This window comes from Syngnathus floridae, chromosome 6, assembly GCF_059516105.1.
Source record: "Syngnathus floridae isolate MCC-2025c chromosome 6, RoL_Sflo_1.0, whole genome shotgun sequence".
Classification (NCBI taxonomy): domain Eukaryota; kingdom Metazoa; phylum Chordata; class Actinopteri; order Syngnathiformes; family Syngnathidae; genus Syngnathus; species Syngnathus floridae.
The window spans coordinates 13,429,953-13,447,610 of NC_142418.1; the positions used below are offsets into that span (position 1 = coordinate 13,429,953).

The 17,658-nt window shown below is 39.6% G+C and overlaps 2 protein-coding genes across 2 annotated transcripts; one reads left to right on the forward strand and one right to left on the reverse strand.

The window, feature by feature from the left end:
* Positions 1 to 714: 714 nt before the first annotated feature.
* On the forward strand, positions 715 to 4,600 carry cstpp1 (centriolar satellite-associated tubulin polyglutamylase complex regulator 1). Its single transcript, XM_088379241.1, has 9 exons — positions 715 to 934; positions 1,088 to 1,190; positions 1,313 to 1,443; positions 1,748 to 1,832; positions 2,340 to 2,425; positions 2,749 to 2,950; positions 3,334 to 3,443; positions 3,954 to 4,017; positions 4,120 to 4,600. The coding sequence occupies exons 1-9, from the start codon at positions 880 to 882 to the stop codon at positions 4,286 to 4,288; spliced, it is 1,005 nt and encodes a 334-aa protein (XP_088235367.1). The 5' UTR covers positions 715 to 879; the 3' UTR covers positions 4,289 to 4,600.
* A 1,153-nt stretch (positions 4,601 to 5,753) lies between these two features.
* Positions 5,754 to 17,439, reverse strand: mapk8ip1a (mitogen-activated protein kinase 8 interacting protein 1a). The gene is made up of 13 exons (XM_088379240.1): positions 16,920 to 17,439; positions 14,714 to 14,789; positions 13,561 to 14,145; positions 12,828 to 13,391; positions 12,205 to 12,453; positions 11,911 to 11,986; positions 11,660 to 11,826; positions 11,225 to 11,328; positions 10,548 to 10,658; positions 10,418 to 10,488; positions 10,226 to 10,324; positions 10,015 to 10,111; positions 5,754 to 9,196 (listed from the first exon to the last, which is right to left on the reverse strand). The coding sequence occupies exons 1-12, from the start codon at positions 16,989 to 16,991 to the stop codon at positions 10,039 to 10,041; spliced, it is 2,247 nt and encodes a 748-aa protein (XP_088235366.1). The 5' UTR covers positions 16,992 to 17,439; the 3' UTR covers positions 5,754 to 9,196; positions 10,015 to 10,038.
* Positions 17,440 to 17,658: the final 219 nt, after the last annotated feature.

Consider the following 17,658-nt stretch of genomic DNA (forward strand, 5'->3'; position numbering starts at 1 on the left):
CATCCGGTGTGGCATTGTTATTTGAGTCCAACTTGTTTCAATAATTTGAAACCTTTCCAGGGGCGGAAAAAAGAATGAGGGAGTCAATGTTTTTTACAAACATGTTTTAGATTTTTTTTTTCTCAAAACGAATGCAAGGTATCGCAGATCAGTCTTACTCAAATCTCGCTTAACCCGACAATTATTTTATGCCTGCGAAATGGATTCCTCCTGTGTCACTAGGGTCGAAAACTGATTGGTCAATTTTGAAACTAAGCTCCACCCTAAAGTGTAACTTTGAATTGAGGACCGATTTAATTGGTCCAGGATGGGCTTTTTTGATTCTTGGAAATAGACAAACCTCGGTTTTCGAACGTCCCGGTTCTCGAACAAATCAGAATTCGAACAAAAATACCCAAATGAGTTTTCATCTAACAGAAAAAAACGTGTTTACTGTATGTCATTAATCCAATAATTGTTACAATGTTATATTATTTTAAAAAACTACTGGTGAAAAAAAACTAGACAAGCAAGGGCCAAAGGAATCTTGGTAGGAGAAATCCAGGTTTTGAATTTTCCTACAATATACATCCTCAACATGTTATTTAAGCTATTTATCTGAGAACAGCATTTGCTTATTTTCAAACGTAGTGGCGATGAAAAAGGACATTCGCCTTTCCAAAGAGAAGGGTAGGAACCATATGTTCGGTTTTGTTTTTTCACGCTATTCGAATGGTGACTCACAACATCCGGTTTGTACATTCACATTCGAATCCAGACCAAAGGATAAACGAACTGGCAAATCTCAAGACTCATCACATGTGTGTACTGTCAAGAGCGACTCAAGAATATCCTGTAATGTATTTTCGGAAGATGTAATATTCATCTTTTTCTGTCGATATGACGTCAGGATTGAATCGTTTTAACCCAACTGTCTCGGTCGACGAATATCTTGGTATGTTCTTTCCTAGAGACTTGTTCACGTCTGCTTTTCCTTAACTTTGAATTTGAGGTCATCCATGGTGGCATTTTGAGTTCATGCAAAACAAAAAAAGAACTGGGAGAGCCCCAGATCGTGTTATTTAATTGTTGTTTATTTGCTTCACAGCTGACAGTCATGTGTTGTTTTACCTGAGTGATGCTCTGACCCAGCTGCTGGAGCACAAAGAGGAATACACCCATTTTGGCGTGATCAGCTACTTTGCTGAATAGTATGTCACATTTATTAGGCTGCTAATTTACAGGAATTGTATTCTAATCTACATCACTTGTCTAGTATATATGTGTGTGTGTGTGTAATATATTTTAACATATTTATTGTGTGTGTCTGTAGTTTTAGCAGCGTAAAGAATAGTAACCACATCCTCTTCAGAGAATTTAACTACATCCGGGCCACCCCTCATAATAGAGCCTCATTTATCAGAGTCTTCTGGAGATGCTACCGGCAAATTGGCAAGAGTGGAGGTGAGGGAAACACTTTGAAAGTCAAACAGAAGAAAACATTTGACCAAATGACCTGGAAAATTCAATTGAGCGAGGACAAATAGTTACAGTGTTCTTCAACGAGTAGATCTGCACAAAATATTCATATACTCATTGATAAACATAAATGGATCACTTGTTTGTGTTTAGACATAGGTGCTGCAATTAAAATCATTAAAAAAAAATATTCCAAGAGTATGTTATAACAATTATCCAAACTGAGCAGCGCTCTTGCACGTTTCATGTCAAATGATCTTTTTTTTTTTTTTGTATTTGTTCCTTTCAGACCTTCTGTCCATTTTGGAGTACTGCTCCCTGCTCCAGTTGTTATGTCCAGACTTCCCAGTGGAGGTAGTAAAGAGTGCAGCCAGGTCTGTTAATTGCAACATCACAAATAACACAATTTCAGTATCAATCCCTGGATATTTTGTTTGCAATTATCCATCATTTTGAATTTATACACTGAGAGGGTGAGCCTCATCTGCAATGCTCTTTGCAGACAGTGACTGTTGTTGTGAGGGCTAACTCGAGCTTTGTTCAGCACTTGCTTGACTGCTGAGTTAATATCAGATATAATTGACCAAAAATTTAAAAAGATAAACTCTGTTGTGGTTTTTAACTGAGTTCAAGTAATTCAGTTAGACTCGTTAACCTCCAAATGGGCTAGTGGAGCTAATAATATTTATTTAAACTCAGCTTGGAAGAATGTCTTCATACAGCTAAAACAGTTTTCACAAAACATGATAAATGTGAAGAATGCTGAGTTGTGAATATAGAATGTGTACACACCACTGAGTATTCATAAAAGTGTTTGTGGGCATTATATTCACCCTGTTAGCAGTACAATGTGTTCAAATGCTCTTCTTGTGTCCCTTTAGCATTGTTTTGATAGATGATGGCTCCGATTCCTTGATGTCTTTCTCGGACTTCCTGTATGCCTTCCAGTTGCAATTTTACTACCAAGGTACTGTTTCATGTTTTAAAGACTGCAGGGCCTTTTTGGTAATCATGCAATCATTTATCGAATTTTATGTGATTGAAAAAAGATATTCTGACGTGCTTAAAATGTACGTGACAGCAATGACAAGTTAATCAAGTTATAATATATTTTAACAGTTTGATTTTGAGAGCATATCACAGCCCTACTTCTTGATAGATTTAGATCCAGTTAATCCTGTTTTACACTCAATACATTGAAAAATTAATTCAAATTCGACATTATACTTGATTCCCTTTTCTGTGTGTTGCTACTGTTCTTCTAACCCTTACTCCCAATTGTGCTTGTAGAATTCCTGGATAGCGTGTTGCTGATCTACCAGGATCTGTTAGCTGGGAAAAGTCCAAACACAGTCATTGTTCCAACATCAACTTCTGACGAACCACTTTCTTGCTTGACTGCAGAAGAAAATAACAAGAAACAGGACTTAGAGGTCGAGGCTTCCATTCTGGCTGGGTGTATAGATGCACTCTGTGACCGCATCAAAAACAGGTCGAGCAATTTTAGTCCCACCAATTTTAGTCTCACCAGGAACTGATACTGATCGATTATACAGTACAGTTGAAATGTACCCAGCCTCTTTGTGTTTGTGTTGTGTATATGTATGGAATCTTGGTTATACAACAATAGGCCTGCAACTAACAATTATTTTAATAATGAATTTGTCTGACGATTCATTTTTTTTTTTCAATTAATCAATGAATCACCCAATTTTTTTGAGGGGCATTGGGGTTCATCTGCACCACAGGAGATGCTCTGAAAGTCTCATTTTTAGTTCCCTCTCCCCCTTGAGCGTCCACCTCATCCTTCTGCAATTCAGGACTCCGCTGGACTTGCTTGATAATCGTGTGTTTGCATGTGTGTGTTGTGTGTAGCCACCCTCCCAGGTCCTGCTTACAAGAAGCACTGGAAGGGACTGCCAAGTTGTCATACTACAGTTTACTGAGGAGCCTGGCTAAGCATGAAACCATAAACCAAATGATTGGTAAATATTCTCCTTGTCATTATGTCATGCCCACAATACCGTATTTACTCGAATTATCGTCCATATTCTAATAATGGCCCAGTGCGTGTTAGCGATGACATAAATAATAAATACGATAGTTATTCCAACTCTCTCATTGGTTAAACAGTATAGGTGCTGCTTAACAGCCTGTTGCTTTCATTCATTTCACTGTGTAACGTACCACCGATTTAGGATTATTGTTTTTAGTTTCATCCCCATTGTCTTTCAACTACCCTCTAAATCTGTGCAGATTACAACCACAATAAACAAATAAATCTGACTCACTCATCAAAAAGCAATGTTCTGTTCTTAACATGTCTTTAGGTTTCTGGTTATGTTGTTGGAACTACCAACATTACCAGAAATCTAAAGACATAATTTCTTGTAACAAATCTTTACAAATGGAAATACTGACTACCAAGACAGGATTAGTTACTGTCGATGGATATGTGGAACTTGAAATCTTCAGTCTTTGCTTGTCGGTTACAGGAGCCTTACCGTGTAAAACCGAGGTACTGAATGACCCAGAGATGGACCAGGAACTGGACAAACTGTGAGATATGCATAGATGGTCTTCCTCGTCATGCTTTTCCTTTCACCTTCAGTTCTCGTCGCTGTTTCCTTAAATTGACCCAATTTGCCTTCATTCCCGCAGCATCGCTCAAATCTCAGTCAGCCCCAGCAGCAACAGTAGTAGTAGTGCGGTGGGCATGCTGAAGGAGGTGCAGAGAAAGGCCTCACCTAGAAGGAACATCCACCACAGGAGGAAGATGGAGGTGGAGAGTGACGGCTCCACAGAGGAGACGGATTCATCTGAAAACTGAGCCTTCACCATCCACCATGCTCTCGGTTATAATACATTTTTTTTTTGCCTGTGTCACACTAGTTACTGTCATTCACATCTGAGTAGTTTAGTAGCATGAAAATTCGTAAACCTCTAATGTAAGGAAGTACGTCTAACAAAAAGACCTCACTGTACAAATTTAGCGTATTGTTAAGCTTATTTTAGAACTTGGTGACTGAAAGTTTATAGCCTAGCTGTCCTTTAACTGTACACTCAACTATGCTCTATATTTTATTGGAATGGGGGTATCAGAGTGAAAGATACGATAAAGCTATTAAAGATGTAATTGTGAGATTGTTTCTGACTATTTCTGATACCTACAAAAATGATTACAGCATTGACTTACAATAGCTGTCGTGGCAAAAGATGACAAATGTGTTGACACAGGCTACTTAAGACTGGTAAAAATCGAAGTTCTTACTGATTTAATTTGTGTTGTTGCGACGTTTGGCTTATCCCATCAAGGGTTGTCACTCGCGTGATTTATTTGGCACGTTTTGCATGTCCTTTCTGAAGCAACCCACCCGTTTTGCCCTTATCCAGCACATATAATCACTGCATTATTCAAATATAGTACTCAAATTTAAAAAAAGGAAAGAATCAAGCGTAGTAGAGTTCAAATAAATTTTTACTGTCAATTGTAGACTGAACCTGAACTTGGCACATTGAAACAAAATACATACTTAGTGCTGACTGCAAGTATTGAGAAGGGGGGAAAATCCCATAGCTTTGCAAATGTGAAGTAGATAAAAATTGATCAACTCACTGATGCTAACTGCAAAAAGACTTTTTTGAACATTTGTATGTAATTTACCAATTAGATTCAGAATTTTCGAATGGCAAAAGCTTGTGGTTTTTAGGCTGGCAATTGCCATTTCTGTCGTCGTCGTCGGACAGTTTTTGTGACAGCCCCAGCTGACAATTAGAAAATATTCCAAAATTTGGAATAAGCTCCAGGGTGGAGAGGCTGATTTTTCGTCATTTGAGTCTGACCGCGGAACCAGCGTGATGCGGACATTTTTTGTGACACCCCCCGCTGACACTTAATATTCTAAAATTTGGAATATGATATTTGATATTTGGAATATATTGCTTGTGATTTAGGGCTATACAAATAGACTTGACTTGACTTGCAATGAGTGATGATCATGTTCAGTTGTGTTTGACACTGTTGGACCTACTAATTATTAGGTATCAGGTATTAAATATTTAAATTCACTATAGTGAACTAGGTGTACAACTGCACGATGTCAACAGCTGTTATTAAAATATTGGTTAGGTAGACAAACGTGAAGACAACAATTGTTACAAATGTTATCGGGCCAAATGTATTTAGGCTGTCTTTGTAGAGACATGTCTAAAAAAACAGATCTTGTATTGATCGGATCTTATTAGCATGTGCAAGGAGTTATAATGTTGGTACATGCGATGTCATACAAGTCTCATTTCTGCTTTCTTGAATGTGTTTTATTGACAGGAATAACCAATTAACCATCATCATCGGCACTAGTCTGTGCATAATTCAACATCAATATCATGCAGTGTTTCACCCATGGTTTGGTCAAACTTCCAGTATAGAATAATAACTTCTATACAAACATACACTCTCCATGTATTTGGATAATTATGTACAGTTGATCCCTTTAACTGAAGAGATGAAGTAAGACGTTCAAGGGGACAAAACAATCTCCACTGCAGCTGGGCTATCTGGCATGGAAATGATAAAAAGCTCCCCCATTAAAGTTTGGAATTGATCATTTCTGTTCTATTTCATTTCAAAATTACATCTTGAGGTCAGAACCTGAGGTTTGCTGAGATTTTTACCACTTTTTTTCCACTTGAAATAACCATGTTAGCGATATTAGTGAACCAATTAATACCAAGCTGTACAAATACAGAATTCATCTGAAGACAACAGTAAATATAGACAGAACATAATCATAAAAGAAAAATAAATAGGCACTCTTTTTTGCATAAAACACTTCAACGTATATTTCCCGCTTAAATCTGTCATTCAGCAGCTTGTTCTCAGTCACCCACCATGATGAAGTTCATGTTCTGATGGGTAAATTCATCACTTGATAAGGCAGTACTACTCATTTCTGGGTCCAGATCTGGTGAGTGCGAAGGCCAGATGATTTTCATATACCGAGGTCCTTAAAAATTGGAGGTATTTTTTTTTCATATTTATTCAAGAGCATGCCAGACTAGTGTGATCAGATTTAAACAGGAAACAACAATGTGAGTTCATGTGAGCTCAGGGCATCAACGCAAATGGGAGATGGGGCACAGTTGTGGGGGGGGGGGGATCACAACGTAATTTTTTCTTTTGTCTTGTGTTATATACTCAATGATATCCATCCATCCATCCATCCATCCATCCATCCATCCATCCATCCATCCATCCATCCATCCATCCATCCATTTTCCGAACCAAGGATGACAACGGTCACGGGCACGCTGGAACCTCTCCCAGCTGATTTTGGACAGTAGGCAGGGGACACCCTGAACTGGTTGCAAGCCAATCACAGGGCACACAAAGACGAACAATCATCCGCACTCACAGTCACACTCACGGGCAATTTGGAATGCTCAATCGGTCTACCATGCATGTTTTGGGAATGTGAAAACAAACCAGAGTACCCGGATCAATTCTAACCGTAGTAAAATGTACTTAAAAATTGCAGCTCTGTTTTCGTTCTTAGTGACACCCTTTTTTTTTTGACCATGCAAGGGGTTGTGGAGGGGGAGTTACTGGGAACAGGTTTTAGTGTTCAGAATAAGAAAAAAAAATGATGAAATCACAGCATTGTCTCAAAAAGCAGACAAGTAGACTATCCGAGCTGTGGCAGTTAATTGTTCTGTAACGTTGGGAAACTAGTCACAATAACAAACATTTTCGTTTCAGTTGCTCCCCATATCCCCACCTCCAAAATCCCATCTGCGCCCCTGGCTGAGGATAATGTTGACTGCTAAGACAACAGGCTGCGGTGTTGAACATTACACTCAATTGCACAGAACACCTAGGCCACTACACAGTGCTTACAAAAAACTGCATGTCAGGAATAGGGGTTGTACAGACCAATTTATTTGTCAACTTTACTACTCAGAGTCGTTTGGACATAGATGGGTCACCAATTGCATGTTTTTGGCTTGAGGAGAAAGCAGAGCTGCTTGCAGCAAGAGGGCTCTCAATTAGATGACTTCAATACCTTAATTGATTAACATTTCTGGATGTGTATCTTCTGTGAAGTGATGGAAAACCAGTAAAGGGGTACAAATTATAATAAAAACGTCAGGCTGGAAGATCATGAAATTTTTTTTCACAATGATGGTGGAAGGAGATTGGGAAATTATTCTGCTGTAGGAAGAGCTCCGTCATTATTGCAAACGTGACAAATTCCCAAAATGTTCTGCTGTGATGGGCCCAAAAGGAGGACAAATTTTTAAGCATTGTCTCAGATCATGTTTTTTTTTTTTCTGTATCTTGTCTGAAGTTGTGCAACCCCTACTCAGGAACACTATTTTTGTGGTGGGCAAAAACCAAACAATGTCAGAACTGTTGAACAACATTAGATTGTCTTGGGATTGTACGATAAAAAGTGACGCGTTTGTATTATTTTTAAACACTTTGTTTTCATACAGTATGTGCAAAGAAAAAGCAGGGCCATTACTTTATAGTGCTTTTAAACAGCAAATGGAAGTTATTAAGAAGCCCTTGTTTGGCTGTGCTCAGTCAATAAAGAAGACAATTTGATGACAGGAGAGGCACAAGGACTGTGAGAAGTTTTAGTTCATACAGCTGACTTTACTCAAAACAATGTTGAAAAGTGATGCATCTTGCTGAGGATAGATGCACACTTCATACCCTCTTCATTTATATCTAGGATTGCAGTATGACCAAAGATCGACTGCTAATGTGTGCTTTCAAGTAGTATCTCCTATTACAGCAAGGCAAACTGTAATTTTAGTCAAAAGACAAAAATAATCATATAAAAAAATATAATATGGGAACAAAAGGAACACAGTTTTGTTCAACTGTACGACAGCCATAAGAGTCACTATGGACTCTAAATTGATTAGTTTAAAGATGAAGTCAAATTTTCTTTGTCATCATTTTTCCTGTGCAGCCCAACTAGTCAAAACACAGTGTTCTGATTAATGTTTTGTTTGTGGAATATTACTTAAAAGGACATAATCCACCTGTTTTTATTCAGGTCTCAGGTCACAACTGATTATGGCTCACCAGTTTTCTGAAGCTGAGCCGTGATTGATTAAGAGTTTTGCCTCTTTAATTCATATTCCATAAACAAAACATTAATCGGAACACTAGGTTTTGACGAGTGGGGGCTTATACTACATATTATTAAGAACATTTTGGGGTTGACTTCCCCTTTAAGGTGGCGCGTAGAGCTTCTATTGTGGCAGGAACTCATATGTATTTAAACACGATTAAAGAGTCAAATTTAAATCCTCATCATTTGAATCATGTCCGCATTTATGGTCGCTAAACATTATTTTATTGTCTTTCTAACCTTGCAGGCCTATTCCTAAAGCACATTATGTTTTGAGTATGTGTGGTCCTGGGCAGGTATGCTGTACGTTACAATTTTGGATAGTTCACATAATCGGGTCCAACCTTCCATCTAGACATGGCTATGTGACATACAGTATCTACAGGCAAAAGTTGTTGCCTGTACGTGGATGCAGACAAGAACAATCAAACATGCAAGCAGTCTCACATTGGTCATTGAAGTGGTCCAGTTTATGATGTAATCCCTCCCCCCACAAACCAAGACTACCTCCGAGGCAACTGGACTTCTTTGTGGCTGAAGATGCATCCCCTGTTTTCCAAAAGACTTCTTCTGTTAAAACTGTCTCGTAGTCCCTACATTAAAGACGTTTGGACAGACAAGTAAGTGATAACATGAAGTCAAGTCAAATATATTTACTATACTCAATCACTGAAAAGTCTCAAGGGGCTCCACAGTTGACCAATATTAACAACATCTCCTGATCTTAACCTCCAGGAGGACAAGGAAAAACTAAACCAAAAAAATAAACAAAAACATCTGGGGGCGAGAAACCTTGAGAACTTGACGATAGATAAAACACTTTAAATCTCTGTATATTGAAATTTGAAGCTCCACATAAACCAAATTTGAATGATTTTGACATATTAGGGCTGTCACTAACTCAGAATTTTAGAATCTATGATCTTATCAATTATTCCATTGATAGTCGGGGGGGTGTATCATTATTATAGTATATTTTGCATTTGGGCACCCTATCAGAAAGAAAAGAGTCACAGTAGTGCATAACCTGCATGAATTCTCATCCTCAAATCTTGTTTGGGGGTGATTTAAAATGGTACACGTGAGCTGCTGTACTGTTTTTAAAACCAGGTTAAAACTATGCTTTTTTTTTTATTTTCGATTCCCCATAGCTAGTTAAAAACTTGAAACATATGATGAAGGTATTTTAAATCTGTTTAAAAATATTTTAATAGTTTTAGTAAGCTACTTTTTTTTCTGATTTTACTTTTTTCAAACTCAGAGATCTACCTGTGTTCTATCTGGTTTTCAGGTGTTCCTGATCCATCTCAGGCAGTTGGCTGCTTGAAAAGTAGATTTTGAGTCCAAAAAAGGTTGGGAGCCCCTGATCTAGATGGATTACACATGCACATCAAGAATATTTAGAACATACTGTTGCTCGAAGCAAAAAGAAGTGTTATTCAATGAAGATGTCTTCGGTGGGACAAGAGTAGCCAATGTGTTCCTTGTAATACTGCTGAAAGGCTTTCCTGCAAAACATGAAGGAATGCAATTCAGACATACTCCAAAAATGGTCCGTATCGTACCCCAAAGGGCTAAAAACTAAAGTGTTCAAGAAAAAGCAGAATACAAAACCGGCCTACCCGACTGACTTGGCCAGAGGATGTAAAGTTGTGTCTGCCATCATTACGTGACAGGCAAAGCGCTGTTGGTCAGGATGTTTGGTGATGAAACCAAAGTACCTAAAGTAAAATAATTAGAGTCACGTGCAGTGAGCATGCTGAAGGTACGATTCCAAATTGGTGACCTCATGGTAACTCCCTAGTTCCACTTACTTGCTATGATTTGGATGGCAGCCACAGAATGAGATGTTCTTCAAATGAAAGAAATGGAAACACTGCTCTCCCTGAAATAGAGACAAAGAGATCAAGAATATGAATGGCAAAAAAGTCACGTTGTACGTACCCTGTGAGCAGCGTGACACTGGTCCTGGACGCTGATCTTCACACCCCTCACGCTGACTTCAACCGCACAGGTCGAGGGAGGCTGTCCTGCTAATCGTCTGTTATATGCAACCTGTTGACACATCAGTTAATACGTTTGAGGGGCACCAGCAGCAGCGTTGTCAATGCAAACTACCAAATGTAGTTTTTTTATTCTCACTCTCCTCAATAAACTGAAATACAACTACGCAGAGATACTAACATCGGTGTAGTAATATATTGAAATCAGTTTTGTAGTGGAAATAAGACTGTTTTATTTACAATCCCTTTGAAAAAGTATTAGAACAGTGAGGTAAATTCCTTTTATTTTTCTGCAGTTTGAAAACTTGTACAGTAGGTTTGACAGCAAACATTTTCCCGAGTTCTACCAATTCCGAAGAATCCTGATCAGAAGAAAATACATTAAGAATTTTTTTTTTTAAATATACCCAATGACACCCAGCTGAGAAAATCATCACGGTTTTAGTTGTATTTTTGATAATTCCTACAAACACTAAGGTGAGAAGAAAAAAAACAATTGTTCGTCCAAACAAATCAAACGCACAGTGGCTATGAGATTACTGCTCCTAATTTACATACAGTATTAATCCATACAAATTTTATTTCCATCTTGACCCTTAGACTTTGAGATATGTTTACCTTGCGCATGGCTGCACACAGCACATCACTGCCTTTGTGGATGGGGACTTGAACGGAACCTAAGAATCGTACCAGGAACTGCTCTATGGAACCATCCTTTTGTCCTGAGAGAGTGAGATATGATGAAAGAAAATCTTGATTTTTACATATTTAGTTTATAAAAGATTTGTGTTCAACAAAACATGCCTGTGTGTCACATTTGTGAGTAAGGGAGCATCATAATTTAAGTGTATTTACTTTTTGGGGACATTTATATTATATATACGCTGTATATTTTTGGACTGTGGGAGGAAGCTGTGATATCAAGAGAAACCCAGACAAGGACGGAGACAACATTGAGGTGACGGAAAAAACCATTGGCCACTATTTGACTGATTGCATCAAAGTCATTTTAGTATTTGGTGAGGACAGTGTCATATTTATTGATTTATTCACCTTTGTTAGTATTTCTGCTTAGCCTGACAGCATAAAAAGCAGGGAAGATTCCAGTCGCTCCAGTCCTCATGTTGTAACCCTGACACCATAGATCCTCAGACTGCTTGAAAATTAAGACCGGGTCATCTGTTTCCAGGTACAGCTCATCAGAATGGCGGGGGACAAACCTAGTCGTTAATAAAGAGCAACATAGCATTTCTAATGTCTTGAATGACACATCAATTAGAATGTTAAAATGTCAAAGTGTCAACCTGTACACCGCTCTGTGACTCTGCTGTTGCTCCACGCCATCCAGAATACAAGAAAAAACACCAAATGAGCCAGCACCTGAAAAATATCAATATGTATCATACGCGTGGTCACTTTCCAAGTGTATTATTGTTAAAAGAACTCGAGCAACTTTAATATGTTTCTTAAATATTTAATGATGCACGGTAATATCACCTTTGAATCTGAAACACTAAGAAAACCAAATTATGGCTTGTTAGTTGTTGCTATGTTTTATCCAGGATTTGAAAATGACCACAGTGCATGAGGTAACAAACCAGTGGAACTGTAGTTGTCAGAAGAAAACAGGTTGAGGAACTTCTTGCTTCTAGGGGCACTTGCCCTCCCCGCATTTGACTCCTCTTGGTCTGATGTTTTGGTTGCCATTATTTTGGGGTGCTTGCTGACCCTCGCCACCACCTCTCTTCTCCTCTTCACTTCCTCCTCTCGCCTCCTCCTCAAGTCCTCTTCTTTCATCTTTCTCTTCTCCTCCTCCTTTCTTTTCAGTTCTTCTTCTTTCCTCCGCCCTTGGAGCAGAAAACACCGACAAATCCGATCGGCTTAATGAATACTTCTACGTCTGGTCTTTTAATTTCACAACCACATAAATCTCAATGAGAACCATTTTTATTTCATGCTATATTTCTTTGGCTGGCACTGCTCAAAAAGATTTTTTAGATTGAAAATATAAAAGCGTTCATCCATTTTCGATACTGCTTGTCTTCATTTGGGTTAAGAGGTGAACTGGAGCCGATCGCAGCTGACTTCAGGTGCGAATGTCACAATCACACGTATGGTGTCAATGAAATGAACATGCATCAGTCACAGTACGCCAAGTATTCCCACAATCATAGAAAGAACAGAAATTTGAACCGCAAACCTCAAAACCGACATGTCTCACCTTCCTTCCTTGCTTCTTCTTCTTTCCTTTTCCTCTCCTCCTCATACTCAGGGTCTTCCTCCTCATTGGCTGACTGATAGACCGTCTCTGCATCACTGTCATCATTGTGTCCACTCTTTGTGTTCACGCAATCCTTGACGCCAACCAGAGTGTGTTCCTCAACTGCCAGGGTGTTTTTGTCATCATTTAACACTGCAGAAGCTTCGCTCTTTGGTACATTTTGTGCGCCTACGAGAACTCCTTGAGAGGATGATTTGGTGCTCTCAGCCCCAGTCACATTATCATCCTTTCCGTGCACTGACTTTGCTTCTGACTGGACCTTCACAGATTTTGAATCACTTTCAGGGCAGGATTTTGTACTTTGATGAGCTTTCCGGGTGGAAGATTTACCCTCCCCTTCTTCTTCCCGGATGTCAGGGTTTGCTCGATGCGATAAATGGGGATGTTGGGGTTCAGGTAGAGGTCCCTCTGTGTCTGAGCTGAGGGACATTCTGTTGGAAACCACCTCACCGCTAGACTGGGAATGGCCAGTGGTATTTTGACTTTTCCTGTCATGGTTTTGGCCTAAGAAAACAAGCAAAGATCAACAAAGGTTTAAAAGCATATTATGTTATATTGATTACATAATTATTATTCAGCTGAAACTGTCTTGAAGTCTAAACGGTCAGCAATGTTACATGATCAAGAGTCAACAGAGCCAATCCTCAATTTGAGGCCACGGGTGATTTATTACCTTGGACCTGGGTCTTGTCCTCTTTTCTTGGTGCTACGGGTGTGCGTGGGACCACCATGGCCGTCAAGTAAACCTGGTTTGGGAGCGAGTTGTTGGGCTTCCCCCGTCCAGTCAGGTTTTCCTTTTTGCTGCAAAGTTTCCCACTCCCAAGTGAGCCGGAGCTTTTCAGTCCATTTCCTTCTTTTGCTCTTTGCTGTATGGTTTTCTCTTTCTCCTTGCCCTTGGACTCATCACACAGTCTTCCACCTCTTCGTTCTTCTCTCCCTGATGTCACTCCATCCTTCCCTCTGATGTCCCCCAAGCTTCTCTCTCTCATCGCACCTGATCCCCGCCCTCCCCCTCTTCCTCTACCTGGTCCTGCTGCACCACCTCTCCGTTGGCTCCGAGGCATGCTCAAGGACTGAGCGTGTGTGGCTCCGAGCGGCTGTTTGTCTCGTGGCCGAGCCCGCGTGTCACCAGCTGCAGCTTGAGTGCTGGCTCGACTGTTGGCCCCATTGGCAGTTGGAGGTTTAGGGGCTGGGCGGCGGGTGCGAGGTCGGACTTTGTCCTCTGCTTTTGATTGGCTATCGGGTTGTGTTTTATCCCCTTACAACACAAAGACAAGCATCAGATTATTTATTCGGTAACCTGATGTGGGAATTCGGGGAGGTCTGGAAAATCCATACACACATTCTTTATATTTTTGGGACAGAGATCATGACCAGTTTGCTAACTTGCACTGTTAATAAACTAATGTATGATGGTCGTATCAAAGTTGACAAAGTAAACATCACTATTTTATTCCAATTCCAGCGTAAAGTGCAGTCTAAATGCGCATGGGTGGAATTTTCTCTCTTTTGGTATTTTCATGGACGGGCGTAGGTAGAAAAGTGCGTTTGCGCAGTTGTGAGGGTAAACATAGCCCGCTTACTTCCTGTGCAATGAAAGTGCCTCCCCTCATTCCCTCTAATCTTTTTTTGCAGAAGCAGAAATAAATTCTCTGGAGTCCATGCAGAAGATTGAAGTGTGCAAAGTACATTGATAAGGAACTGCATGCAGACCTCCAAGGGTGAATGACGTAAAAGATGGCTGGGGTGGTCACAGATCGCCACTGAGAAGTAGGAACCTGCTTTCCACCCAGATTTTTGTGTGTCTGAGCCCCTAGTCTCCATACCTGTAATGTGTGGGGATGAAGATCGGGACTCCTTCCAGCTTTCCTTTTTCCCAAGAGAATTGTTGTTAATGGTGTCCTTGGGACATATGATGAGAAAGAGCAGGAGTTAAAAAAAAAAAAAAAACACAGTATGCAAAAAAGAGAATGCAGTGTGACTGAATAATCACCGCCGTGCAGTTACGCCCATCACACATATTGTTCACGTGGATAGCAAACAAAACTCCAACTTGCCACCTTCCGTTAGCCTTTGTCCGTTGCCTCGTTTCAAGATACTATCAAAATAAATTTACCATTTTAGTCCATATTTTTGTCCATCTGGATCTTTTTTTTCGATTGGGTAATTGTAAATAATGAACACAAGGTTACAATGGTTTACAAAAGTGTTTCAGATACGGCCTGCCACATCATTTTATGCGGCCTGCGGAGAAATTTTTTTTATCGACTTCATGTGTCAATACTTTTAAAAATATGTTCACTTTTAAAAAATAGAGATATTGCACAATTTTTATTACCATGCATCTTTCTAAAACATTTGAACGGTTTTTACTCGTCTCTGGTCTAAATAGTGCTGCAGTGCATAGTGAATACGGCTGGTAAGATTATTGGTGCTTCGCTCCCCTCCCTGAAGGACATTTACACCTCCCATCTCACCTGCAAGGCAACCTCGATTGCGAGATATTACTTCCATGCCTCAATAATTAGGTATCAGATCCTTGTTTGTAAAATGTAAAGTGGATTAGCACATTCCAATACGGTACAGTCCAATTTTGCAACACTGCAATTCCACTCACAATAATCAGACATGACAAATGTATTTGATAAAACATGGCAATCGGAGTATTCACGTTTATTGTAAATCTGGTATTGCCTTTTTCCTACAGCCAAGGTCAAATCCTTCACTAAATAAAATTGCAGGATTATTGTTCATTACATATCAGCGCAAAAACATTATTGATTTGGAATGATATCAACCCCCAGTGAAGACATCCAATCCGAGATGCTGAAAATAGCAGGGGTCAAAACAGTTCCACTGCACTCTCTTAGCTTCAATTTTCAAAGTATATTGTTTTTCTAGGACTTTACTTTGAAAGTCTGCTGTCCTGCAGTTGTACGACATTACTCTTTTATTCAATTCTCTTTCTGTCACAAATAATATCAGTAGTATCACTATATCTAATTGGCAATACCTTATGTCCTTGTGGACTAATGAGTTAAAAAAAAAAAAAAATATAGATATATATATATATATATATATATATATATATATATATATATATATATATATATATATATAAATAAAAGACTCCACCTACACATTTATGTACTTTCAGTTTCCATTTCAATCTGCAGTGAAAATAATACTGTTACTGTAATAGGCTGAAAGAAAGACAATGTCAAGTTTAACATGTAACACATTTTTAGCTATCTATTGTATCACCGATATATACATTTCACTATATTTTTTAAAAGTCCATCAAATGTGTCAGGTTTAGGCCCTCTGGACAAAAGGCTCGTCCTTACGATGACAGAGACATTCTGTACATGATCTAAACAAGTCATATTCTCTCGATTACTAGTCTTGCATGAAGTCCTGAACTTTTTTTATTAAGCAATTTGAAAGCTGATGATAAAGGGATGCTGCGATGAGATGACTCCACTCTGATAGGAACTGACACTGTAAACAGGATGCAGCTCATTTAAAGGCATACTGCTCCTGCATGGTCTGGCCTACTAACACTACTAAACACTGAAAAAATGATAAACTTGTTTGAATATTCTTTGTGAAAGGATGAGTCATCTAAGCTTTGCTTGTATGCATGTCTCGTACTATACTGTGCATCGTATTTCTGTTGAAGATATTAAATCCGCATATCCAGAGATAAACCATTTATTTGCACTGACCTGATACATTTCTAATTGTGTGAATTTGGCACGATTACCAACAGACAAAAACCACATCCACTGCCCATTAAATGAGCACTGCATGTAAATTCTTAATATTTTTCCAGAAACGGTGCACACGTACACTTGACCGCAAAGACACAGCCAATGCTGTATCATGATGATGACAGGACACACAAACATTCACACAGAGTGGAGCTAATGATGCTTGCTGCTAAGTACACGATCCACCCATACTCTCGCACACACAAACTCATTTGAAAGAGATAATAATAACAAGGGTGGAGCCATCCCTAATCCCTACCTGGGTGCCGGCTTGTGGTCGCTGTGGCATTAGAGCTAGCGTGGTGGGCCTCTTTGGTCGATATTTGTCCATGACAGCACAGACTGCTCCACCGTGGAGCGGTGACAGCCTCCACCCACCCTCCTCCTTCTCCTCCTCTTCTCCCCTTTTTTAAGCCGGTGTATATTCTCCGTCTTCTCTACCTCCCTGTTTCTCTCCGTCTCCCTTCTCTGACTCCTGAATCAGCCCCAAGCTAGACAGTGGACACACCCCTTGCATTCCCTTCATGCTTGATCATTGGCCAGACTCATTGTCACAACATCATCGACATCATCTTCCTGGCAGGAGGAAAGCAGTGACAAGACAGGGAGAGATGGCAGTCAGATGGGAGATGGAGAGAGGAGTGGGTGGATGATGTAGTAGATGCAGTGAGGACGGACGGTTGAAAGGAGGCAAAGGGGGAGGAGAGAAAGTCCTCACCGACCAATCATCACAAGGCATGACATCACCAGCTTCTAAGATGCTCTGCTTATGCTGCATCCCGTAAGCAGAAGCCACGATGAGTGCATATCAGTTCTTCGGTTATACAAGAGGACACTATTTAGAATGAGTTAAAAGGGGGAATATTCCCCTCACAAATTGAATCTCATTAAGTAGGGAACATCAGCAACAAATTGTTTGACCCCCCCCAGGAGGATGTCAGCAAATGCAGTGTGCCACCACAAAATTTCACATTGTGTAAAGGTTTCGAGTGAACATT

Excerpts from the sequence above, each read along its gene's own strand:
- cstpp1 (XM_088379241.1), top strand. The coding sequence starts at position 880 with ATGACGTCAGGATTGAATCGTTTTAACCCAACTGTCTCGGTCGACGAA. Across the intron at positions 935-1,087 it reads CTCGGTCGACGAATATCTTG|CTGACAGTCATGTGTTGTTT; the intron begins GTATGTTCTTTC and ends TTTGCTTCACAG. Across the intron at positions 4,018-4,119 it reads GACCAGGAACTGGACAAACT|CATCGCTCAAATCTCAGTCA; the intron begins GTGAGATATGCA and ends TCATTCCCGCAG.
- mapk8ip1a (XM_088379240.1), bottom strand. The coding sequence starts at position 16,991 with ATGGACAAATATCGACCAAAGAGGCCCACCACGCTAGCTCTAATGCCA. Across the intron at positions 14,146-14,713 it reads TTCATCCCCACACATTACAG|GGGATAAAACACAACCCGAT; the intron begins GTATGGAGACTA and ends TTGTGTTGTAAG. Across the intron at positions 11,987-12,204 it reads TGACAACTACAGTTCCACTG|GTGCTGGCTCATTTGGTGTT; the intron begins GTTTGTTACCTC and ends GATATTTTTCAG.